At 34.8% G+C, this 27,235-nt stretch overlaps 1 protein-coding gene across 1 annotated transcript in view; it reads left to right on the top strand.

Moving 5' to 3' along the window:
• The first annotated feature begins 3,365 nt into the window (after positions 1-3,365).
• The window catches only part of LOC142324614 (tyrosine-protein phosphatase non-receptor type 13-like), a 77,220-nt gene continuing 53,350 nt past the window's right edge, over positions 3,366-27,235 (top strand). The window contains exons 1-3 of the mRNA XM_075365471.1: positions 3,366-3,479; positions 4,747-4,900; positions 26,622-26,720. Of these exons, the coding sequence (XP_075221586.1) occupies positions 3,442-3,479; positions 4,747-4,900; positions 26,622-26,720 (291 nt within the window). The 5' untranslated portion in view covers positions 3,366-3,441. The remainder of the gene's footprint in view (positions 3,480-4,746; positions 4,901-26,621; positions 26,721-27,235) is intronic.

Genomic DNA, 27,235 nt, shown 5'->3' with positions numbered 1-27,235 from the left:
CAATGGATAGATTAAGCATGGGTTGCAATTTGTTTTATTCTTTGAATCCCATTGTTTGCTCCAGTCATTACAGCAGCCCATCAATTCCTTGACCTCAGCATTTTATTATACTCATACTTAGATCTTTTTCCTTAGTAAATTTGATGATTTGTACTGCAAGTCCAGAGGCTGCCTGATCTTTTACTGCTATAATAGAAGTAAATGATTCACATATCTTTATTTCATAAGGTTTCCCATTTTCGTTTTTCGTTATTAATTATTTTAATATAATGGAAAACTTCACTCAACTGATCAGTCTTACCTATATTTTGTGTCCATAATTATTGAAAAAAATGGCATAATTCTTATTTCTGAGACAATTTCATTCAGAACTTCATCAGCTAATAAAGAGAAAGGATCGTTTAATTATTTTTGATACTATTGTCTTTATTCACTTGAATTTTTCTACGATCCCCTCAACTGTAGCATTTGTCAGTTGAATCTCAGGTTAGGACTGACCTTTATGTATAACTTTTGCATTTGATTGTTGAAGATTTCGGTTTTTAGTCATTCCAAAACTCTCATACTTGTCAGAATCTGAAATAATTAAAATAACTGTCGATTTTCATTCACTTAGTTGAACAAAACAAAGTAACATGCTACTACATGATTTGTTCATCACCAAGAAGTGCTTAGTATTTGGTGGGCTGATCTAAACTGCGGAAAAAAGGGTTTTTTATTTTAAATCAATAAACCGTGTATGATGAGACTTAATTGAATGGATGGTATCCATTCAATACCGAATGGTATCCTTTTGGCGGTGATAGAATATCCTTTACAGTGGGTTAGTAGCAAATTTGTGCTTTAAGCTGTACATAAGAGAGTTAGGTCGCTGAATGAAATGAACCTAAGAAATGTTATACAATAATTCAATGAAATAATTATATTTATCACTATACTCACATATTCTGTTTACTTAAATTTAAAGATATATTACACATTTTACAGAAATAGTAGGCCTTTTAAGATTGTATTTTCATATTTACAACAGTTAATTCTTACTTGTTAAAGTATCATTAGTTTCCACAATGAAGTTGTAGCTGTTGAAGGGTCAACCATGTTGAAAGAGGAAAGAGAAGCATAACATTTACCTGTCTGTTTATTTTTTCTTTTCTTCTCTTGCCTTTTTCAAAATCACTTGATAAATATGCTTCATTGCTTCATTACAAATATGTTTAAAAAGCAGTTACAGTCAATAACAAACTATTTACAAATGACAAGTTACAGTTCTTTCATATGCATCAGCATCAACAAATATTCACTGACACCATTGACAGACTTGAATGGACTTGAACAGAGTAGAGGCACAGTTCCTCTGAGGTGGTAGGTGTGGAAGCTAGACTTGGTGGTGAGCACGTGCATAGTCGTTGGGCAAGTCAAGCAAGAAGCTCAGCTGACTGCGAAGTGCGTAAACATACAGACTATGCTGAGGATGCATCATGATCTCCCTCATCACTCAACCACAACCACCATTATATTCTTGTGTTTTTTAAAATAATTCTCTCAGATCCAATTGCAGCAATAATAAGGAATAAACTCCATTTGTCAGAAACATTTTGCATACTGGCTTTCTTAATGGTTTTTACATATTTTACTGGTCTTCTTTGGAGATTATTCTTGAATTTAATAATTCTGTTTTATAAATGAATATTCAGACTTTATATTGATAACCCTCAGTACATTCAGGTTCATTTCAATAAATTTCTATTAACATGAATTACGAGGAATTAATTCAGAAAATAGTTATAGTCATGCTATAATTTTGTTCATTAATTACTTAGAAAAATTAAAATCTTCAAACTTTGTTATTTTATTTTATTTATAGACAACAGATTATGTTGTTAGCATTGAATGTCATGATGTCTTGCGATTTTTTTCACGTTCAAATACATAATATAAAAATCTACCACGTGATTTCCTTGTACGCCTATTAAATTACATACACACATTTTTTAAAATGAAAAGTACATAAAATTTTATTTCATTAACTTCTGATATTTTTTCATAATTTATTTATTTATTTTTTTAATTGTTATTATTGAATTATTATTTATTGTAGTTTTTTTTTACAATCAGAGGTTAATAACTATTATAAATCAATATATTTAAATTAAAAAAAAGGAGATGAAATCGGATTTGAACCGATGTGCCTTCCTCTTGTAAGATACAAATATTTAATTAATTATAATTTTATTTGATCATAACTTCGAACCAATGAAAATAAGTACCACTTATGATAAATTGCTGAAAAGCTCTCAATGAGGGCTTATTACTGCAGTTAAGAAAAAGTCCAAAATCCAAAAAAAAATAGGATTTTGGACACTTCTGGTCCAGTCAGTTACAGTCAAAATGGAGATGCACAACTAGATGTTACAGCAGTTCTTAATCCAGAATTTCAACATCCTACGGCTAATCGTTTTTTAGTTGTGGTAGATTCATACGCACATACGTACGTTCAGACATCAACCGAAACTAGTCAAATTGGTTTCAGGGATGGTTGAAAAAATGGATATCTCCGGTGAAATCTGAACCATTTCGTGATCAGGATACTTCCTTTACTTTGTACAAGAAAGTAATAAATAGGTTCACACTAAGAAAAAATTCTGTATGAGAATTTAAAAAATTGTTATTCAATATTTTATTTTATTTATTTTTCAAGTTCGTCTCCATGACGGTCGGCGGTGATAATAGTTTTAAATTTAAACTTTTATAAAAACATAACGAACCTGATTGAATAATAAACTGTTTTTATTAAAAACTTTAAATCATTTTTTAGCAATTGTTCTTATACACTGTTGCTGCTGTCACACTGGCGCCTCCTGATGTTTCTGCTTTACGTTTTTTTTGTTTTTTTTTTTTGTTAGACAGATCGTATTAAAACTATTCGAAAAGTGTTTGTAAGATTTGAATTATGTATGGACATCCATATATATCCGTTGTGTTTATTTACTAATTAGAGAAATAAAGGCAAAATAGATGTTAGCAATGCTGTATATTTCACTGATCATTATTTTGTGCAAGTACACTGCCAAATAACGTAATATCAACGCATTTCATATAAACACAGTGATTTATGAATAATTCAAATAGCTGTACTTTTGAATTGAATGTTTGGACTGATATTCTTAATATTTTATTGGACAAACTGAGCGATTCGTAATGTAATATTGAAACAAGGGAATTTTGTTTTGTTAACTGTCTAAAAAGAACTTGAAATTAAAACTATTTAAAAATATCGAGCCGTAATTGTATCGATTTTTAAATCAACAGTATCGGTAAGGCAAAGAGTATCGATGATAAAGTATTGTATAGAAACTATTTATTTAGAGGTTAAGGTATTGTAAGGTAAATTTTTATATAGGTTACCTTGTTTATTTGACATTTTTTCGATGATATTACATTATGGTCGATGTTTGTATTCAGGATGTAATGAATACATTGTAAGTATGAAAGATATTAGAATCAATAAATTTGTGTATGTAACTATTTGAAACCTAACCTTCATTTATTTCAAATTTTAATTATGAATTAAAATTTGACAAAATAAAAATTCACTCACCATTTCCAATTTTAGATAATAGTAGATTAGCGTTAGAAAATTTGACCATAAAATGAGTTTGTTAGTTTACTTTGTAAGTTGATAAACATGTGTTATTTTAAAAAAACTTTCCAGTGTAAGATTGATTGGTTAACTATCATATGGATTTTGTGTTTCAGAATGTAACAATTGTATTTGGAGGTTTTGCCAGTAGTCCCTAAAAGTAAATGTCCCTAAATGTGCAAATACTTGTTAAGCATTTTGTGCAACCACTGGACATGTAACGGTACAGATGTCCTCACTTCTACATCGTACCAAGTTTTCTCCACTGTATAGATCTCAGCATCCTCAATGTGAACTTATTAGGATTAGATCTACACTCGCAGAGTCCAGAATAAGGAAGATGGGATCTAAGATAAAGAAAAGCATTCTTGGTAAGAATGATGACCTACCATTGGAAGAACTGTTGTACAGAACAAAAACATCATTTGGATGAAAACTAGAGACTTCCTCTATGCATCAAATATCAAGCCAGCCTGGTATCCCTCAGAAGAGTAGGACAACATCTTTACCAAGATGAAAGTAGTGCATTGTTATTTTGCACCAGCCAGTATGAACATATGCTGCAACTAATGGTTTTCCTCCCAAAATTAAAGATTCATCTGAGAACAGCTTAAGGATTCCAACAGCCTGATTTATACCTGGTATTGTGAGGTGACTGAAATACAAATTCAATCAATATCAGTCAATCACCCTCCATTGGAGATTTCTTCTATGTAAATTAAGTAAAATGTTATTACTTGAAATAACTCTGCAGTTTATGTACTGAGCTGATGCAAAGAAAGCAGGACAAAAAAGCTTCCATTCTGTTTCGTCATCGCAGATGTTTTGTAACTGCTTAACTTTTTTAACAGAAAATATAAAATTTCTAACAACTCAGTGCATGTCAGTAAGCCAGGAAATAGTTATATTGATGTCATTTTTTTGGTCGTCTCAGAATGTTAACATTCTATACATCTAATTCTGTAATATTAAGATAACATATATAAAACCCATTTAGTTTAAATGTGTTGGTATTTGAGTTCTGTCATTTTTATATTTAGATAATTTTTTACACTATTTCATTTTTTTTGGGATCTTTATTTTTAATTTATGTAATTATTTTATAGAGAAGAAAAGAAGCGAGGTCCTGTGAAAAGAGCAGCATCTAGATTATATAGAGCTGATGTGTCAAAATATCACTGCCCTACCACTTGTATTGGTCCTGAGTTTATAATCAGAGCTTCTGAATCTCCTCGTGTGATTCATATTGGAGATGTAAAGGTAAAGTTAAACAAGACTTTATAAACTATTAATGGCAATTTAATACTACATGTAACTGTATTTAACATATATATGTATATATATTTGTACATATACATACAGTGTATAAGTACATAAAAACCCATTTATATATATATATATATATGTGTGTGTGTGTGTGTATATATATATATATATATATATATATATATAAATTCTATTAAATAAACCACCTATACTGGTGTTATTGAGAGTTTGGTTCTGGTGGTTAATGTGTCATAACCACATGCAGCTCTCAGAAGAAAAGCGAGTGTCAAATGTTGGCAAATATATCTGACCTTTCTTTCTCATTACCCTTCTCATCTCTTTCGCTCACACATTGTCGTCAGCGTAGCAATTCTCTTTACTGAAAGTTGAAGTATCAATCATTTCTCAAAATATCATTTTTAACTTAATTTTTTGGTTTTATTTTTTTAGTGTAGATCTGTTATAGTTTTATGTTATTTTTTATTATTATTAACATTAGGTTACAATGTATTTATTTTATTTTTACATTAACAATTTACAATAGTTATTACTACTACAATAATAATCACTATATAATTTAAATTGTGGAAAACAACTACAGTACAATAAAAATAATTATTATAAATAAATACTGTGGTATTATTCATCAGAAATTGGTTGAATTATATCCATTTTGTCATCTTCAGAGCCACTATCAGAACTGGAAGATGAACCACCAGATAATTCTTCTAAATTTATAATTAAATTGTCTATGTCCATGGGAATTTCTCATTCTATAACTTCATATATAACTCTTTCTAACACTGCTTTTCTGTAGTCTTGAGGGATTACACTATTCGTTGCAATATAATTTCTTCTATTTCCATCATTGTAAACTTTTTAATTATTTTTACATATCTTTTTATATGACTCCCTCCACACAATTTAAATAGCATTGAAGTGGCAGTGATAGGGAAGCAACTGGATGACATTGTCCTACTTCTTTTGCTATTTCATAGATAGGTCTTGAAGGTTTTTTCCCTGAATAATTTCTAAAAGTTGTCCTTTGGATATTGAATGGTCTACATTGACCCCACATGAAATTAGTCAGTCAATCAATTCCAATTAGGATTAGTTGGTGCTTTATCCAATTGCATCCATTGATATGAAGCATTATCCATACTATGATGCTACTCAGTTTAACTTTTTCAAAAGCATTTTTTTAAACTATTTTGTAAATGTTTAATTATTTATCTCCTCATGGTAGTTGTTCTTTTTGATTTGAACATTAATAGTGCTTCAATCACAAACCCGTCAACTGTTCCGGCATGATAGACAATTAATCTTCCACCTCGACCAATAGGCACAGGCATAGTATCATCAAGAGTTTCATTAGTCCATGCCTGTGGGTTTGAGTGGTTAGCATTAACCCTAGTTTCATCTAACCAAACAATTTCAGTAAAATTAACAGTCTTCATTTGCTTCAGAAAAATAATACGACAAGCAACAATATCTCCTCTTTAAGTAAAATTTTTTGGTACTCAAAACCGATATTACGCAATACTTTAATAAAGTCAAGTATTTTCCATAAAATAACTCAACCCCCTGAAGAAAAACCAATAACTTCATAGTTGTTGGATATTCTTTCTTTCAGTAGTAGTTGTAAATCAATTACCAGAGAATCTCTTGGTTGTTGTTTGCCCGGTGTTGATAATTTGGATGAACCTTTCTGTGCAGTTAAAGGAGTTCTACATGCAACACCTATGCATTAGGTATGTTTTTTGTAGGCTCTGCAAAATTTGTGTTTTGTTTACTACTTTTACAATTTACACTATTCATCCTTATTGGTTTTTTTTGCACAGGTTTGATTTGTATTTTGTGCTAATAACTTAGGTTGTGACTCATGGATTTTTAAAAATATTTAAGGATTTTTACTGGCTACCCACCAGTAAGGTGTCGTAGGCCTATAGGCTATCCTAGTCATTAGGTTAGTAGGTGCTTGTTTTGTTTAGCCACCCTTATGGGAGTGGGCTTGTGCTGTATTACTTTGTTTGTTTGTGTTGTTTTATTTCTTTGATTAATATTTTGTTTCAGATATCTGTTGCTAGGCAGACATCTTGTTTGTTGATTTGTTGCTAGCCTGTCATTGGCTCTGTGGTGACTGGTGTGTTTATGTTTATTATACTTACTTTTTTTTTTTTTGAATACGATCAAGATGTCTGACAAAGGTAAGACCAGGCAGATAAGTTCTTCTGGTGACATGGTATCCGAGGTCCAGCAAGATGATTCGTTGTCGTTGTCTGGTGATGAGGGGCTGAGGGCTGGACCATCAGGGTCCCTGCTCATGGGAATAAGTAGTTTGTGGTCCAGGATTTCCAGGGGGCTATTGGGAGTGCTGGGAGTTCCAGTCTTCTTTTAAGAGCTTTTGATGAACATTATGCAGCAGCATTGCATGTGTTAGAGGGTTCCAATAGGACCAGTAAAAAGATCTTACGTGAGGTGGTTGAGAAAGAGTTAAAGGAACTTAAAATAATCATGGCTGCTTTGGTGAACGGTTATGAGACAGTTGTGACTAAGCCTCCTGTGTTTAAGGAGGTTGTTAATGTTTTTACTCGGGGTCCCAGTCAATGCAGCCACAGTGATGGAGTGAAGTACTTAAAGCAAAGTGTGAGGTCAGTTTATCTTGTTGACACCCGAGGTCCTGTGGCAAAAGCTAGCAAGCGGATGAAGGATGACTTTCAAGTCGCCCTACGTGACAAGAGGCTGAACCTGAGTATTCGGAATATCAGAGAGACTCAGAAGGGGTTAGTCGTTGTTGCAGACAACAAGTAGACTGTGAAGGTTATTTCAGACTCTTTAGAGGTTGGTACATGTGACAAGAGAGTTGCCCCAAATAGACTGAGGCACCCAAAAGTTATCTTATACAATATCAACCAACAGCTATCTGAGGATGAGCTGCTGACTCTTTTGAGGTAGCAAAATACTCAGATGGATGAGGCTACTTTCAAGGCCGGGTGTTATTTTCTATTTAAATCGGGTAGACGTGAGGCAGAGGTTTATCATGGCATATTCGAAGTTACTCCTGAGATTCTTGATAACTTCATAAATCAGGGTAGGTTGTTCATCAACATTTCTTTGTGCAGGGTTAGAGACTACTTAGATGTCCGGCACTGCTTCAAGTGCTATCAATATGGTAATTTGACCAAGAATTGTAAACAATTGGCACTGGTCTGTGCACATTTTGGAGATGAAAGACATTAACATGAGAGGTACCCTAAGAGATCTGAGGGTCCTATTTGCATTAATTGCCAGCATTTTTGCAAGAACTATGAGCATTCTATGAACAGCAAGGAGTGTCCGTGTTATCAGAGAACTGCTAACATGTACTGCAATTCAATAGGTTTACATGGTTAGTTTCAGTCAGTTGAATGCACAGGTTGCATACATTGATCAGGTAGAACTTTGTGAGGTTGCTGTTTGTAGGAATTTGGATGTTGTTTTATTGCAACATTCCTACATTGTTTCTGGTGATCTGCTGGGTTTCTCTCATTGGAAAAAGTTTTTTCATGGTTCTAATAGTATGTCTGCTGTTCTGTGCAGAAGAAAGTTAGTTTATGTTATTCTTTGACAGTTCTCTAATGAGCATCATGTCATCGTTCGTTTGGATATTCCGAACTTGCTTCTTTATGTTGCAAGATCATATTTTTAGTACCGTGCTGCTGATTATCATCTTGAGATCTAGGATAGGATCATCAGATACTCTGGTCTGAGTCCAATGCTCATTGGTGAGGATTTGAACGCTAAGTCACATTTTTGGGATAGTGGTCTCACCAATGTTAGTGGTGAATTGGTTGGGTCCAACATGGTATGCAGGTTTTTAATGAACCTGGCGAGTTGCCCACCTGCGCGGGTATGGTAGGTGGGCGTCGGTTCGTCGGTTGTTTGGTGGAACGATCGTTGATGTTACCATTGGTAGGTATATTCCTGCCAATGTTTGTAAGTGGAGAGTGGTTGACGATTGCTCAAGCGATCTCATCAGTTAATTGTTTATGAGATCGTTGGTGGTTTGCGTGATCGTTAACGATGTAACGTTCTGGTTGAACGGGGTCGGCTTCTGCATAGGCATGCGGATTGGAAGAAGTTTTTCGATCTTTTGTCAGGCAGACTTTGCGTTTTAGATCAGGGTCTGAACACGATTGACCTAGAGGACCTAGTTCTTGAGGGTGACGTGGTAGCTGCAGGTGTCCGTTGCCTTCATTCTGAAGGCATAAACATGTAAATCTATCTCGGGGTGAATTTTTACCGATGTGGATGTCCCTTGGGGCATCTGCATCGGTGGCATCTCTGCGGGGCCTAAACTGTAAGCTGTGGTGCGCATCAGTTTGAGGGCGAGAAGAAGTCCTCCGTTAAAGCCACTGCTGGCTAGGAACGGAGGGGGTGGTGTAGCGACCGGACACGCTACGAGGTGGGTTCTTCTCCCCTCGGGGGGGGGGGGGGGGGAATCGAGATGACCTAGAGGACCTGGTGAAGAGGTTAACAGCGGCTTTTATGGATGCCGCTGAATACTCAATTTCCCGCAGTTCTGGTCGAGAGATGTTAGCTCCTTGGTGGAATACGGACCTATCTAATATGAAGAAAACTGTCTGTCGTTTACGGAGGGCCTATTAACGTAAGGGTGATCCTGAGCGGCGGGCAGTTCTTACTGGAGAATACAGGGATCGGAGATCCAGCTATTTTCATAAAGTCCGGACGGCCAAGAGGGACTTGGCGTTATTTTGTTACGACCAGGGAAACAAGGATCCCTGGGGAATCGTGTATAAGTTCTAGGACATATACGTAGAAAGGAAGTTATTCTGTCCGCTCTCTCGACCCGGCGGGGCGTGGTTTCGGATATCTCCGGAATTTTACGCAGCCTACTCGACAACCTTCTCTCTGGTGATAGCGAAGCTGGGACCGCGAGACCGCATACTGGGGGCCTGGCGTCTTGGCAGGTCAGGTGGGACGTATCCCCCACAGGTCGCTACACGTATGGTATATTTCCTATAGTGTCTGATTTAGGTGCGATTGGATGGGTCTCCCCCAATCGGTATATCGTACAGTTTCTCTCCGGGCATGGTGCCTTTCGGGCGAGTTTGGCTAGGTTTCGTTTGGCGGATTCGAGTCAATGCCCGGATTATGGGACTGATGATACAGTGGTACAGTGATACCTCTACGTCTGTCCCCGAAACGAAGTCGAACGTTTACGAGCTTAGGGAACTTGAGAGAATACATTCCTTTCTGGATTTCCACGATGATCCGGATTTCTGGATTTCCTAGATGATTCGCGAGGAGTGGTTGGTTTTCTTTGCGCCCTTGCGGTGTGTAGGTCTGCAGAGGGAGTTTAATCAAGGTACTTGATCGTGGTAGGATCCCGGGTGGCTATGGGTTCCGGCCGAGGCATTGGATTGGTTGGAGGTAGGCGTATTGGCATCATTTCACGGTTATATTGTTGTTTGTGATTCAATTTGGAGCTCCCGCTGGTGGGGGTGGTCGCGCTGCCGGGATATGGTAGCCCATGTGACCGGGGAGTGGCTTCGTTTTGCCGGTGGCGGTCCTGGTTGTGACTTGTTAATGCCGCACGAGATTCCATGATGGGACCAGGTGGGGTTGCAGGGTTTGTCCCCGGCTCCTGTGCGGACCGAAATGAGGTTACGTTCCCTTTGTTAGGTGAGCAAAATTGGTCGATTTATTTGGGTGCAGGTCTGAATTTCTATGTTGCGTAAAACATAATTTTGCTTGGTATGAGCGTAGCACTGACTTAACTTTCAACTCGTTTTCTGAGGCATTCACAGTCACAAACGGTGCTGTCAAATCTGGACTAGCCGCTGGGTTCACGCCTCCGCGGTTTCGGTCAGTTAGTTTGAGGGAATCATGTTAGGTTCCGGCTGTTAGTTCATCGTATCGGCCCCCACGTTGCTACCAGTTATTGCAAAGGTCTTTGAGAAGGTGTTTCATCTTCATATAAAAGAGAGCTTGACTTCGTGTGGATTGCTGATGGAAAACCAGTACGGGTATCGCCCAGAAAAGGCACCGATGATGCCATACTTTGTGTGATGAGTATGATGTTGGCCAGTGAGGCAGAATATGTCTTGGGGATCTTCCTAGACATTTCCGGAACGTTTAACAATCTGTGGTGGCCCTCTGCCATTTTCCAATTACAGAGACGAGGATGCACTGAAAATGAACTGCAGGTGTTGGAAAAGTTATTTCAGCCATCAGGATGTGTTGCTCTGCAAGGGCAGCCATGAAGTAGGGAAGATGCTGTCTAAGGGTTGTCGACGCTGTCCGACGGGTGCTAGAGTGGGCCAGAGTTCAGTCGGCAGGCACGTGGCGACGAAGGAAAATCCCATTGATCATTCTCCTAGACATCAGGAATGCATTTAACAGCGTGCCATGGGGAGTGATCATGGGAATACTCCGGGAGAGAGGGATCAGCGGCTACTTGCTCGCCGTAATAAATGACTATCTGCATGAGAGATCTCTGCGGGTACGCACAGAGGAAGGAGAAGATGACTTCAACATGTTTGGAGGCGTTCCGCAGGGGTCGGTGCTTGGGCCTCTTCTTTGGAACATCGCGTACGACGGCCTTCTGCGGGAAGAACTCCCGGAAGGATGCCAGTCGGTCGCGTACGCAGATGACCTCGCGCTGATGGTGTCGGGACGGACGGAGGAGGAGGTAGAAGATAAGGCAAACTTGGCGGTGGCAGTCGTCAGCAGATGGCTGGGGGAGAGAGGACTACGACTGGCACCGCACAAGACGGCAGCTGTCCCGATCACCGGCAGAAGAAGACTGAGAGGAATGTCCTTCATGGTAGACGACGTACGGGTCCACACGTCCGGTTGCGCTAAGTACCTGGGCGTGTGGATTGACAAGAATGGGCTGTCGTAACACCCACCTCAGAGAGGTCACTAAGAGGGCCGAGAAGATACAAGACGCTCTACAAAAACTAATGGGCAACAAGAGCGGACCACGGGCGAGCAAGCGACGGCTGATCCTTTCAGTGGTTTCCTCCGTCTTGCTGTACGCGGTCCCGGCCTGGAAGGACGCACTTTCGAGAAAGAAGAACGTACGGATGCTAGCCTCCCTTACCAGAAGAGCGGCGATACGCATAACATCGGCGTACCGCACCGTATCTGGATGCGCAGTGGCAGTCATCGCAGGGGTGCCTCCCATCGAGCTGCGGGCCACGCAGCTGGTCTCCACATACGAAGGAACGCCGAAGGCGGAAGCCGGGAGGCAGCTGATGGTCAACTGGCAGGAGATGTGGAGAACGGCTACGGCTGGGGCATGGACCAGGAGACTGATCCCGGACTTGGGACCGTGGGTCAGGCGGAGGCATGGGGAGGTAGATTACTTCCTCACGCAGTTCCTGTCTGGACATGGGGAGTTCGGGGTCTACCTACATCGGTTCAAGAGAAGACGGACACCGAGGTGCTTCTACTGCGGTCAGGATGACACGCCCGAGCACACCTTTTACGAGTGCGAAAGGTGGGCTGTGGTCCGGCGTAGGCATGGCACAGATGGCCTCACTCCAGAAACAACTGTAGCTCACATGCTGAAAGGGAAGAGAGAATGGGATGCGGTACAGAGCATGGTGGCTAGCATCCTGAAGACGAAGGAGGTACATGGAAGAGAGTGGGGAGAAGACTTCTAGGCGCGGGTAAGCAGCAATGTCCCTAGCAAGTATACTGTGTGTTTCTTCTACTATATATATTATTTTTGTGTTGTATTGTATTGTGAATTCATTGTCTCCATTGTCACTGTGGTTGGTACTCTACGGCCGGCTCGAGATGACAAGCACGATCGCTTCGACCGTGTGCAGGAGGGCTACGGCTAGAGGTGACATCGCCGAAGAGACAACATGAAGTGGGTTTCATTTATTATGTATCTTCCTTGTATTGTATGATTGTGGTATTATTTTATTTTATTGATTGTGTTCCTTCTAACGGTTACGAGGGCACTCACAGCGAACGTGCCCGCGGATTGCGAGAGGAGGAATAAGTTCAGACACCAACGTGATGGGCTGCAACTGAAGGGAGGAAAAATAAATAAATAAATAAAATACAGGGGGCGAATCGTGGTCGCCGTGCAGGGCCAGGGAGGCAGCCTGGACGCCGAGGACGCTTTGGCTCCTTCATATGCAAGAATGAAGGTCAGTTGGGGTGCTCCGATGATGCATTTGGGACCCTCAGGTGTGAGAGGGGGACGCGGCGGTTTGCCGGCTTCGCGCAATGCGTAGCCGGCAACCTAGTGTAGGGACGGGAAGGGTAGCCTCTAAGTGGAGGGATGTAGTGGTCGTCCAGAAGGGAGGGCTGCTGCATCTTGATGAAACTGAGAGGACCCCGATGGGACGCCAAAGAAAAGGCAAGACAGGGGGGCAGTCGACTGCCACGACACTCCGACATTCCTGCGCATAGCCTAACGGCTGAGGCCGGGGATGTTGGGGGTGTTCCCAAGGCATTGTGTTTGGTCCTTTCTTGTGGGTGGTGGAATTTGACTCTCTTCTGCCCAGTGGGTGTCTTGTGGCCTATGCGGACGGTGGGCTTCTGCTGGTCGAAGGATGCTCGTGGAGGGAGGTAGAGCTCACGGCCACTTGTGCATGCAGGGTGCTTGAGCTGTGGGCTCATCAATACAAGATGACTTTTAGCCCAGAAAAGACCACGATGATGCTCCTTAAAAACTGTTTGGTGGAGAGTTGGAGAGTTCAAATATCAATGTCAGGCCATCGAATAAAGTACACTCAGGTTCAGAAGTACCTCTGGATGTACCTTGAGAAATTTCAGTTCAAGAGGCACCTTCAATACATCACAGAAAAGCCTTGTAGTGCCTTTTTTAGGGATAAGATGTATGGTCAGTAATCATATCATAGTCACCTACTGTGACATCACATCTAATACTGAAAAGTAAGCCTTCATGGACAAGATTAATCATGTTTGTGCAGGTCAAAACATGTAGCTGAAAACACTACTGTTTTGTTTGTATTAAGCACTGGATTTAGGAATGAATTAATTTTGTTCAGTCTTATTGCTGTTTAAGTTTGTTAACAGTGCACTGTCATAATGCCTTGAAATTGTGTAAATGATGTGGGTGTCTTTTGTTATGTATGTGGTGAGTTTACTGTAAAATCAAATAGAAAAAACATTACACCTTTAATTAAAAAAGCATATCTTTTGTACTTTCAGTGTAAAATTGGTGATCAGGATAAGACATGAGCTCCTCATACAGTATGCACTAATTGTTCCGTATATTTAAGATGATGGCTGAAAGGAACACGGAAAGCTTTGCCATTTGGTATACCTGTGGGTTGGCGTGAATTGTTACTTTTATTTAACAAGTGTGTCTGGAATTTCTAAAAAATCTAAACATACTGTAAAATACCCTTCATTGCAATCTGCAATAAGGCCTATACCTCACAGTGAAATTATTCCAGTTCCTGAGTCACCTTTGAATGTATATTTTGAAAGTAGCGATGAAGAATCAGGTAGTACTGAAGAAGACAACAATAATTTTGAATTTGAATTATCTTCCAATAAGCCACAAGGCTTATCTTATATCACAAGGTGAATTAAATAACTTTGTTAGGGATTTAAATTTATCAAAAAATCAAACTGAACTGTTAGGATCACAACTACAAGGATGAATTTACTTCAAAAAAATACAAAAATTTTGGGCTTTTGAAGCCGACAAAATGAAATTTCTCAGTACTTTATTGATGAAAATAATTTGGTTTATTGCACAAATGTTGATGAGCTTATGTTGCACTTAGGACAAGTTTATAAACGTGAGGATTGGTGCCTTTTCATAGATTTGTCCAAGTATAGTTGAAAAGTGGTTCTACTACACAACAAATATCCTATGATACCAATCGCTTATGGCATTAATTTGAGAGACATACAATGTGATGAGAGACGTTCTTGAAAAAATAAATTATAAAAAACATAGCTGGAACATATGTGGTGATTTGAAAGTTATAGCTATTTTGTTAGGCATGCAGTTAGGCTATACTAATTACATGTGTTTTCTTTTGTGAATGGGACAGCCGAGGTAGGGATAAATATTATGTTACCAAAAAATGGAAGAAACGAGATAACTTAACTCCAAATGGGAAAAATATTATTCATGAGCCCTTAGTTTAACCCCAAAAAATATTTTTACCCCCTCTCCTTATCAAGCTAGGACAAAATTTGAATTTTGATGAAAAATTTTTTTTAATGAAAAATTTTGTAAAAGCAATGAAGAAGGATAAGTCCAGATTTTTGAACATCAGGTGGAAATTTCTGAATGTAAGTGATGGAAAAATTAAAGAAAGAATATTTGTTGGTACTCAAATAAGAGAGTTGGTCAAATATTATGTATTTAACTCACTGTTAAATAATGTAGAAAGTGAAGCTTCGGCTTCATTTAAAGACGTTTGCAAAAGTTTTCTCAGTAAACAAAAATCCAACAATTACCACAATATTGTTAATCAACTTCTTACTTCATACAGAGCTATGGGATGTAATATGTCTTTGAAATTACATTTCCTCCACTCAAATCTGAAGTTTTTCCCGGACAACCTCGAAGACGTAAGTGATGAACACTTACACGAAGAATGTTTCCACATTTCAGTGCTGGAAAGCCCCACTATAAAGGGAAATGGAATACTAACATGCTAGCCGATTACTGTTGGACATTAATTCAGGGTGTGCCTGAGGCTATTTATAAAAGAAAAGCATCAGCAAAATCATTCTAACACAGGTATGGCCATGCAAAATTATAAATTTTACAGATTTTAACTATATTTTCCCTTAGCGTAATTTATTTTAAACTAAGGGTGATAGAAAAATAGTATTTACAGATCTGTAATGTATGCAAAAAGCAATTCAAAAAGTGGTATCACAATTAGAGAAATATTAAAAAAATATTTTTTGCTAGTCAGTGTTATTGTGTAGAGCAGCAGCAATACGTTCTCTAACTTTTTGAAAAGGAAGTAAAGGTTCATTCCTTTCTAAAATACTTTTTCATTCATTTTCAATAACCACTCTCACACTGCGGATCATTTCCCGCCCTTGGCTATGAATCATTATGCCTGACCAAAAACTTCCCTCATTAGTCATTGCATGACAAAAATTGCTAAAACCATCAGATACCTAATGATTCTTGAAAAATATTCTGGGTGATAAAGCAAAATCATTTTTCTTCTAAAAAAAAGAAAATGAAAAATATTATATACGTTTTTACAGTATATGAAATACTATATACAAAATATACAGTTGTATGAAAAAATTAGTGTAATTTCTGGCAGTAATATTACTTAAAAGTACTATTTTATAAGCTTATTATTGATGAAAAATCTTGTACAAAAGCAGGAAGAGTTAAATCCAACACAGATACATTCCACTCAGTAGCTAGTTAACGACTACAGTTGCCAAGAGCATGGTAGTTCTAACTGACAATCGAGTGATGTATATATGTGTTGGTATGACCAGAGCCAATACCTTTCCATCATTTCATTAAGAGAAAGAGAGAGAGCAATATTTAAACCAGCTAGAACCAAACTTCAGATAACATTAGCGTAGTACAGAATATTGTGATAAGACATATCTTACCTTATTTTTTTTATGAAAGCAGTTTTACAGGATCCTGCATCCAGTCATGATTAAAATAATTTTGTAATTGCATAATAAAAATCTAAAAATAAAAATACTAAAATAATGGTTTTACTAAAACAAAAATAATAATAAAATTAACTATTTGTGTGGAATTTATAAAATTAAATGTAATGATTGTGATGGTATTTACATAGGGAAAACAAGTAGATCCTTTAAAACTGGTTTTCTTGAACATTATGGAAATTACAAAAATAATAAACTAGATTTAGTATGACAGATCATCTAATAAACAATAAGCATTCTATTTCTGATATTAACACAAATTTAGAAAAATTAATAAAGATGATATAAAGTTAATAGTATTAGAAAATACTATTATGTTATATAATACAAACAAAATTTCAATGTGATATAACATCAGAACTGTTTAAGGAAGACTATCTTATGAAAACTGCAACAGATAGCAGCACTCATGTAAATTAATATGCAATTTTCATTATTTTTGTATTTTTATTTTTAAATTTTTACTATCCAGTAACAGAATTATTTTAATCATGACTGTGGATGCAGGATCCCATGAAATTACTTTCATGAAAAATTAAGGTAAGATATGTCATCTCAATATTCTGTACTATGTGGTTTATTTAACTAGAATTTAAATATAATTTAACAGTTCAAAGGAATAATATGAATCTTAAAAAGATTAATTTCAGTAAAATAATGTTTATATGTATTTGTCTTTAATTACAATTTATGTCATTTTTAATTATCTTTAAATGAAACATTATTTCAACATTAAAAAACATGTTAATATATCTGGCTGGCTACTATCTAAATCAGATATTCAAAGCAATTGGCATATAGGTATCACACAAAGCTAGTACTATACTATCAGATGATATAATACTACTCGAGGAAGATTTGTGTATGATAGAGTCCAAATTACAACATTTAATAAATAATAGTCAAAAATCATCTAATCAAGTCATCAGTTAATTGTAACAATTAATCACAATTACAACCAATACCTCTATTTATACATCTCTGTTGAACGGTAATGTATTGGCAGCACTATTTTAATATATTTATTGATTTAGTTCATAACAGAAATGATTTACTAATATTAAAAAATTACACTACTTACATTCTTCTTTGAAAGATGAAGCCTTAGTTAGCATTAAAAATTTACAAGGTCAGAAATTATAAGGTTAGATTCTATAAAAAGAGAATCCGTAAATAATTTATCCAAATTTATTAATGAAATTTCATCATATTTGAATTTGCTTGAAATAATGCAACTTCCTATTAACACATATGAATTTATTGTCGTTCAATTTCTAACATCAAAATTGGACTACAATACCTCAAAATTATGGAAGGAAAAGTTGTTAAGTCAAAGATATCCCACTTTTAAGGATTTTATCGAATTTCTTAATTTGAGACAACTCCTCGAAAATATTAATCCATTCACTTCAAACACGCAAGTGAAAACAGAAAATTAAACCAAAGGACAGCATTATAACAATCCAACCAAATCTTTTAACAAACAGTTTACTTTAAATCATAACAATATAAAAGAAATAATGTCAGTTTTTATTCAGAAGATAAGTCTAAACAATGTTTATTTTGTAATTCAAACCATCACTTACAACAATGTAAAGAATTCTTAAATTTGTTCATCAATGAACGCAGAGATTTTTTTATGCATAATAATTGTTGTTTTATTTGTTTAAACAAGGGCTATTCTATTAATGAGTGTTACTCAAAAAATTTATACATGATGTGTACTAAAAAACATAATACACTTGTTCACATGGACAAAATTAATGATTCTAAATTGGAAGGCAGTAAGTCTAAAAGAAATACTTATTGTTTATTTAATAATCAGTTAAACAAAAATATAATTTTATCTACAGCCATTAAACACCAATGATATATAATCACCATTCATGTAGAATCTTACCAGATTCTGGTAGCCAGGCAAATTTTTGCACATATGAATTTGCCTGAAAATTAGGACTTAAATTTATTAAAAATGATCTCCCAATTTCAGGCATAAATAACTCATCTCAATCCAAATAACACTTACATTACACTCTCAGTATAAGAACTTTTCATTCAAGGTGCAATGTACTGTTTTATCTGATACATCAGACAGCCTTCCAACATCCACATTTAACATTTCTAATCTTAATCTTCCTCGTAATATATTTCTAACAGATCCAAAATTCAACATAGCAAATAACATTGACATAATAATTGGAGCTCAATTTTATTATTTGAGTCTTATCTTACCTGGGAAATTCATTCGTAACTTCAAATAATATTCTATTATTCAGGAAACTAAATTAGGATATATACTTAGAGGTTGCCTTCCTAATAATGTTAAGAGCAACAATATTGTCGTATCTTTTCTTGCTCATAACACTCATAAAAATCTTTCAACTGTACTCAAGAATTTCTGGAAAATTGAAGAAGTCAATACTGATATGATACTTTAGTTAATGAAACCTGCACATGTGAAAAATATTTTCAAACCACTACTACTCGTAATATTCAAGGCAGATTTGTTGTATCATTACCACGCAAACATAATAACATTCAACTAGATGATTTCTTCGTTAACGCTAAAAGTAAATTCTTGTCTTTGGAAAGAAAGCTAAGCAACAATTCCAACCTTAAAAAAGACTGTTCCGCTTTCATACAGGAATATTTAGATTTAGGTCATATGTCACTACTCAACTCCAATGATTTGTTAATTAACAAATCAGTTTACCCCACCATTCAGTATTCAAGCCTTCACGTCTAACTACCAAAATTTGAGTTGTCTTTGATGGTTCAGAAAAAACCACTAATGATATCCCTTAATGATACTTTATTAGTCGAACCTGTAGTCCAACAAGACCTATTTTCCATGTTGCTTAGATTCAGACTCCATAATGTCGTTACATCTGACATAGCTAAAATGTATTGCCAGGTATTAGTTAAACCTAGTGATTCCAATTTACAAGTATTGTTTGGCTGATTCTCCAGATCAAGAAATAAAACACTATGCATTATGGACCATAACATATTGGACCACATGTGCACCATGTTTAGCCACACGATGTCTAATGCAAATAAAAATAAAAATTATTTTTATGTTGATGATCTCATAACAGGTTCAGATAACTTAAATGGAATCATTCAATTAAAAATTGATGTTTCTAAGTTATTACAACAATATGGTTTTCCACTTCATAATTGGTTTTCTAATAATTGTACCATTTCCTTTTCTGAACGGACAGCTCTTCCATTTCATCAAAAGAAGAACAACATTGACGAACTTTAAGAGTTCTATGGAACAGTCTTACAGACACAATACTTTTCCAAACTACTCATTCTAATAATTCTAAAAAACTCATTAAAAGAAATATTTTGTCCATCATAGCAGGTGTGTTTGATCCTTCAGGACTCATTGATCCTATTGTATTTTCACATAAACATTTTATGCAATTGTTGTGGCAATTTAAAATTAATTGGGATGAAATTTTACCTAACACAATGGCTCAATTTATAGAATGAGTTGCATTTGATTGAGTCAATTAAAATAAATTGTTCCGTCAAACCTAATACTGATAGTAGAATTAATTCAATTCAAATACATGGATTTTCTGATGCTTCCATGAAGGGCTATGGCTGTTCCATTTACATATGAATTGTATATGCCAATCACACAATTACATCTAATTTACTTTGTTCTAAATCAAAATTAGCCCCCTAAAACAAATTACACTTGAACTTTGTAGTTGTTTACTACTTAATCATTTATTATTAGAGGTAATTAATACCTTAAACATACAGTTTGATGAAATTCATTTATACACAGATTCTACTGTAGCATTACATTTGATACATGTACAACCACCTAATTTGAAGGTATTTGTCAGTAATAGAATCTCTGAGATTCAGAAAAATTCTTCAAATGATAATTGGCATTACATCAAATCCTACGATAATCCAGCAGACATATTGTCAAGAGGTACAACAAGTAAATTAATTGATACGTCACTTTAGTGGTATGGTACTTTTTGGCTATTACAACCTTCATCCCATTGGCCAAAAAATAATGATATTAATTTTAATAACTATATTGTGAATTTTGAATGTTTAATTTTTAATGTTTATATCAACATCATTTGTATTTGCTGTTGTATTCGATTACACAGAACAGTTTTCTTCAGTACATATTTTAATATATACATTTAGTTTTTGTTTTACAGTTCTACACAGTCTTAAATTAAATCAATCAAAAAGAATCATTGTTTCCTTAACTACAAAGGAACTAAATCATACTCTTAACTTTTTCATTTAACGCAACACATGCATTTCGGTAACAAAATAAATAATCTTATAAACAAGCAAACTATTTCTAATGAAAGCAACTTATATCACTTCATCCATTTTTGGGTAATGTAGGCTTACTGCATGTAGGAGGCAGATTACAACACTCTGTATTGCATTACTATGTTAAACATCCTATTATTTTACATCCAAATGCAAATATTACCAAACTAATTATTAATACTAAACACTTTTGTCTTTTGCATTCTAGTGTTCAATTAACACGTCATTTCTTCAATCATTCATAAATGTATCGCATGCTTTTGTTTTAATTCAAAAACCCAGGTTCAACAACTTGGCCAGCTACTATCTTCTAGAGTAATTCGTTCCTGACCTTTCTCTACTTGCACACTAGACTATGGCAGTCCAATTATGATTCATCTTGGCGGGCAGTGGTCTAAAGCCTTAATTAAATCTTATATAGTGCTTTTTATATGTCTTTCTGCTAAAGCTATTCGTTTAGAATTAGTTTCTGATCTGACTTCACAGTTGTTCTTTGCTGCATTTAAAAGATTTATATCACATAGAGGTATACCTATTTAAGCTTTTTTCTGATAACAGTTCCAATTTTCATGGTGTCAAAAATATTCTGTAAGTTTGTATCAACTTTTAAATTCAAACAAATCTAAATCAGGCATTCAAGCTTTTTCATCTACTCAAGATATAAACTGGTCATTTATTCCTCCCTCTTCTACTAAATTTCATTACTTTCATTGTGTTGTTTATTTTTATGCAGTAGTTTTTGCATAGGACTTCATCCATGCCGTTCATTGTTTCTTCTTAATCTTTTTTACTGTCAGCTAGAATTAGTATATCATCAGCAAATCATAGCATCTTTATCTTTTTCCTTGTACTGTTACTCCAGATCTAAATTGTTCTTTAACACCATTAACTGCTAGTTCTGTGTAAAGATTAAAAAGTAATGAGGATAGGGAACATCCTTATTGGACTCCCTTTTTTATTACGGTTCCTTTATGTTCTTCAATTATTACTGTTGCGGTTCCTGTAAATGAAAGCTGTGACTTAAACGGCCATGATATGGCCGTGTAAGTCCTTTTGACCTACGCCCTTAACAACTACTGAAAGAGCTGCTGCCCTCTTTCAGAATCGTCCCTTAATCTGGCTGTCAACAGATACTCTCCGATATGGTTGTACCTTCAGTCCAGCTACTCTGTATCACTGAGTACTCATGCCCCCTCACCATCGGCAAGGTCTCATGATTCATAGAGGGAGTGATTTATATATTGGTGCAATAAGACACCATTGATAATTTATTGATCTCTAGATTTATTTATTATTTAATCTATCTTTTAAGATCAATGTGAATGTAATTTAACTATTACAGATTACAATATTCAATTGTATTGTTATTTATGTAAGCAATATGCATAATTATTAATATTTGAGATACTAATTACAAGTTATATTTATTATGAGTTTCCTAATTACTTCATTGTATATCTGTATGAGTACTATTAATATTTTATCACAAATGAATGTAAATACTATTTCAACTAATTACAGATATTAACAATTTAATTATATTATTGTTTATTTATTAAAGTACACAATTAAACTTGTTTGCTATTCTGTAAAATGCAAATTATAGATTATGTCATTCACAATTGTATGATTCTTTTATTTATATACATGTATTTAATTTATTGTAACTGCAGTTCAATGTTTATTCATTCTATTGTTTGTAATAGTTTCATTTACAATGTAAAACAAAAAAAGAAAGGTTTTTGTCAGGCAGTTATGTTAAGATTCATGCTTCCTTTCCTCCTTTTATGTTGTAAACATAAAATAAAATTATAACCATCTAGTTCTTCTTACTCATTATAAATTAATTTGATTTGTCTGTATTCAGTTGGCTCTGTAACAGCTGATATGTTATATGAATATTGTAATCTAATTCTCTTTTGTTCAGTCTAGTACTAGCCGTCAGAGACTCACCATGTTTTATGATCATGGTTACATCATTTTATCAATATCATCTCTCATTAAAATACATGTGAATAGTATGCTTGAGATGTTAAAAATAAGTGAATAAACAACATTTCTCCACCTTGACATGTTGCCAGATTTTTTCCTCTTTTCTAATAACATTCCATAACTTACTGTTTCTATCTTACACATGAACCTTCTTTGAGTCTTCTGTTCTTCGCTTGTTCATCCTTCATGCTTTGGTAACCTTTCCTCACTAATTCTTTCAACATTTTCATACCATTGCAATCGCATTCCCTCAACTCTCTTTCACTGGATTTTCTTTGAAAGATCATCTTTTATATCTGCAATAACCCCACTCTCCTTTTATTATGACTTTATAAGTTATTATGGTCATTGAGAAGTTATTTTTAGGTAATTGTTTATTTTTTGAGATTCAGCTCTTCCTTATTATTAGCATTTATGTCAGTAAATATCACTTTTAATGTACTTAATTTTGTTTCTTGTTTTGGTTAGAACAAACTTTTAGGTAAATGTATCTAAAGGTTTGTTCTATAGGATAAAAAAAATATAAATAAAATTTGTTTCATAGAGATAAAAATGCAGTTTTTTGTATAATGTTTCATTAAAACTTAGTTATTTTTTATTTATTTGCTACTTGATTGTAAAAATTCTGCCATTAATGCCAATACTTTCAATGGCTGAAATGAAATTTAAAGAACAGCTATTCACTATTCAGAATTTTTATTCTCGTATTCAGTGTCATTACTTCTTTATAACAACATTATTCTTATAGTGGTTTAGAAATTTTAAACATGGAAGGTACCCTTTTGAAACCATGACTTTCAAAGTTTATAAATGAAATAATATTCATGAACAGTGTTTTAAAAAGTTTTGCCTTACTTGGGAATTACCAAAATTTGGCATTCCATCATCAATTTTGAATATTTTGAAGGTACTTTACTAGATCCCTGTCATGCTGTAGTTCATAAGTTGTATAATGTTATACAGTTCATAAATATGTATTGTAGTTATTAAGTTGAATGATATACCAAAATGATTTAAATTCTTTCATACAGTACTCATTAAATTGTTAGAAGAAAACATATAAAAGTTTAGGATTAAGAAAATTCAGATTTCTTGGAGTAAAAGAAAGAATGAAAGAATATAAAATTATAATTTTTTCATAAAAACAGAGGTGAATATTTTTATTTATTTAATGCAGCTGTAAATTATAGCATTGTAAGAAATATATTAAACACTGAAAGCAGTTTCTAAAGATAAGTTTTTTACAGGTAATATTAAACAATTTTAAGTATGCGGTATTGATACCCCAATTATAATAATTGACTTTGTCAACAGTAATTACACTTTTATTTGGAAAAAATAATTATCCCTATTAATTTCTCGAACATGGTACTGCTGATATGTTAAATAAATAATATTAACAATTATTACTCAGGATTTTTCAGCTTTTGAAAAGTAAAAAATCACAGTTAAAATGTAAAATAGTCATGACTGCCTGATCCAACCAGTATACTGAAATAATATACATATACTCTGGTGGGTTAAAATGAAATTAAGTAGAACCATGTTATCAAAGAGATAATTATTAGATTAAGTTATTACTTCTTTATATTTACGAGGTGTGATCAAAAAATACAGTGAATGAATTTTTATAGCGGCAACTGCCGACGCTACATCCATATGCTGTAATTTGTCCAATAGCGTGATCAACTGAGACAGGCAGGGACAAGTTGTAACACGTTCGAGCTTGCCAGTCAGCTGCCAGAGCCGCTAGAGTGAGGTTGAGTTTATCGTGTCTGTCGCGCAACATGGATTTTGAACAACGCATTAACATTAAGTTTTGTTTTAAGTTGCAAAAAAGTGCCAAAGAAGCTCACGAAATGTTAGAATCGGTGTACGGGGATAATGTGGTAACTTTGAAGACTGTGTACAAGTGGTATGACCGATTTAAAAACGGAAATGAGTCTGTTGAAGACGAGCAGCATGCGGGACGTCCAGTAACCTCAAAAACAGATGAAAATGTGCAAAAAGTGAAAACAATGGTTCGTTCAAACAGGCAAATGACTATTCGAGAGCTGTCGGAAGACCTTAACATCTCGTACGGATCCGTTCAAAGCATTTTAACTAATGAATTGCAAATGAGACGAGTGAGTGCAAAATTTGTTCCCAGACTTTTGAGTGATGAACAGAAGGAAAATCGTGTGTCAATTTGCACGGAGTTGAAGGGTCGTCTTCATGCAGATCCGGACGTCATGGCCGAAATTGTAACTGGAGATGAAAGTTGGGTCTATGGCTATGACCCTTAGACCAAAATGCAGAGTTCCCAATTGAAAATCAGTTCATCTCCTCGCCTTAATCCGACATCAAGATCATGCTTGTTGTTTTTTTCGATAGTGAGGGCATAGTGCGATCAGAGTTCGTTCCAAGGGGAACAACTGTAAACTCTGAATTTTATAAGGGTTACTGCAACATTTGCGAAACGACGTATGAAGAAAGCTACCAGAAAAATGCACCAATGGCTTCCTTCTTCACCACGACAATGCGCCGTGTCACACCTCGCTTCTCATTCGCGAGTTTTTGGCTGAAAAAGTGTTCCTGTTTGTCCACATCCGCCATACTCACTGGATTTAGCACCATGCGACTTTTGGCTCTTCCCAAAAATTAAAACTGTGCTTAAAGGAAAACGTTTTGACACCACTGCTGACATTGAGAGGGCCACGACCGAGCAGCTGAAAGCCCTTCCGAAAGACGCCTTCCAGAAATGCCTCCAGTTATGGAGTTAACGTTGGGATAAGTGCATTGCTAGCCAAGGACAGTACTTTGAAGGAGATTAAATCGAATTCTATGTAACCTTATTACTTTTTTTAATAAAAAATTATTCACCGTATTTTTTGATCACACCTCGTATATTTAGTATGTTTTTAAATAATATGTCGTTTTTAAAAATTTTTGTTCATTAATTAAGATTTTATTATTACAGTATATATGATTTTTTTCCAATTTTGATAAACAGGTAGTATACAGTCTTGTTTGTGAGGATTGTGACATGATATACATGGATATGACAAATTGAAAATTTTCCCCACATGCAAAAGAGCACATAAATACCATTAAAAATAATAAACCAGAAAACTCCAACTTTGCCGAACATATAATAGAATATGGTAATACATACAATCAACAATTTCATGAAAATCTTAGATATTTCTTATAAATATTATACTACTTATAATTTGGAAAAATATCATCATATATACTGTAATAATAAAAATTTAATTAATCAACAAAAATTGTTTAAAAACTATACATAAACATACTAAATATAAATACAAAGAAGTAATAGTTTAATCTGATAATTATCACTTTGTTAACATGGTTACGTTTGATTTCATTTTAATACACCAGAGTACAATGTATATTCCTTCAGTATACTGGTCGGACCAGACAGTCATGACTGTTTTACATTTTATATGTGATTTTTAAAATTTTTGACTTTAACGCAATAATTTTATATCCTGATGATGGCTTTCAAGTAAGCCGAAAGATCTTGAGTTCATATCAGTGTGCTGGTAAGGTTGATTTCATTAATTGTTAATATTATTTGTTTGTGTACTTTTAATATTTGCTTATTAATTTGAGTTTTTTTTCATAATTTCTGTGTCATATTTTCTTGTAATAAACATATTCAATTCTCACACCAGTAGCTGGTGGTTTAAGTATGATTTATTGTTTCATATTTCTGTTGCAGCCACTCTTAAGACGTAAACTAGTAGTTATTCTGCTGAATGGACAAAAACTTGAGGTAACTTGTGACCCTGTATCTACTACAGCTGGAAATATATTTGAGGTTAGTTCTATCATTAGAAATATCTGTTCAGATTTTTCCTCTTAAAACTACTTAAGTAATTCTTTTTTAATCTGATTACTAATAAATTATAAGTCACTTATAACTAATGTAGTATCACAGTAATTGTAGAATAGCTTTCTCAAAATTCTTTAATATCAACATGAACATAATCTTTGCCAACAAAACATTCAGTAACTGATGTGGCAAATTCCAAGTGTACAAAAGTGCAATTAATTTTGTTAATTAGTGGACAAAGAATAACAACATAACATACTAGCAGTATGTGACTGCTAGTATGAAAGCCAAAAATACACTAAGAACTTATAGTTATACAAGGCCTCTCAATATTTTAATATAAAAAGAGAGATGAAAAAATAGTTTTCTTTTTGTCTTTTATGGTTATCAATTATTAGTTACATTAATTTAAAACGTTTTAAATTTCCATTTAAAATATTGTAAAAATACATTTAATATATATATTAGCTAATATAATACAATATTTTTTCAGCCACTCC

Source organism: Lycorma delicatula, chromosome 1 (assembly GCF_047948215.1).
Source record: "Lycorma delicatula isolate Av1 chromosome 1, ASM4794821v1, whole genome shotgun sequence".
Classification (NCBI taxonomy): Eukaryota; Metazoa; Arthropoda; class Insecta; order Hemiptera; family Fulgoridae; genus Lycorma; species Lycorma delicatula.
This window is presented reverse-complemented; position numbering and strand designations above follow the sequence as displayed.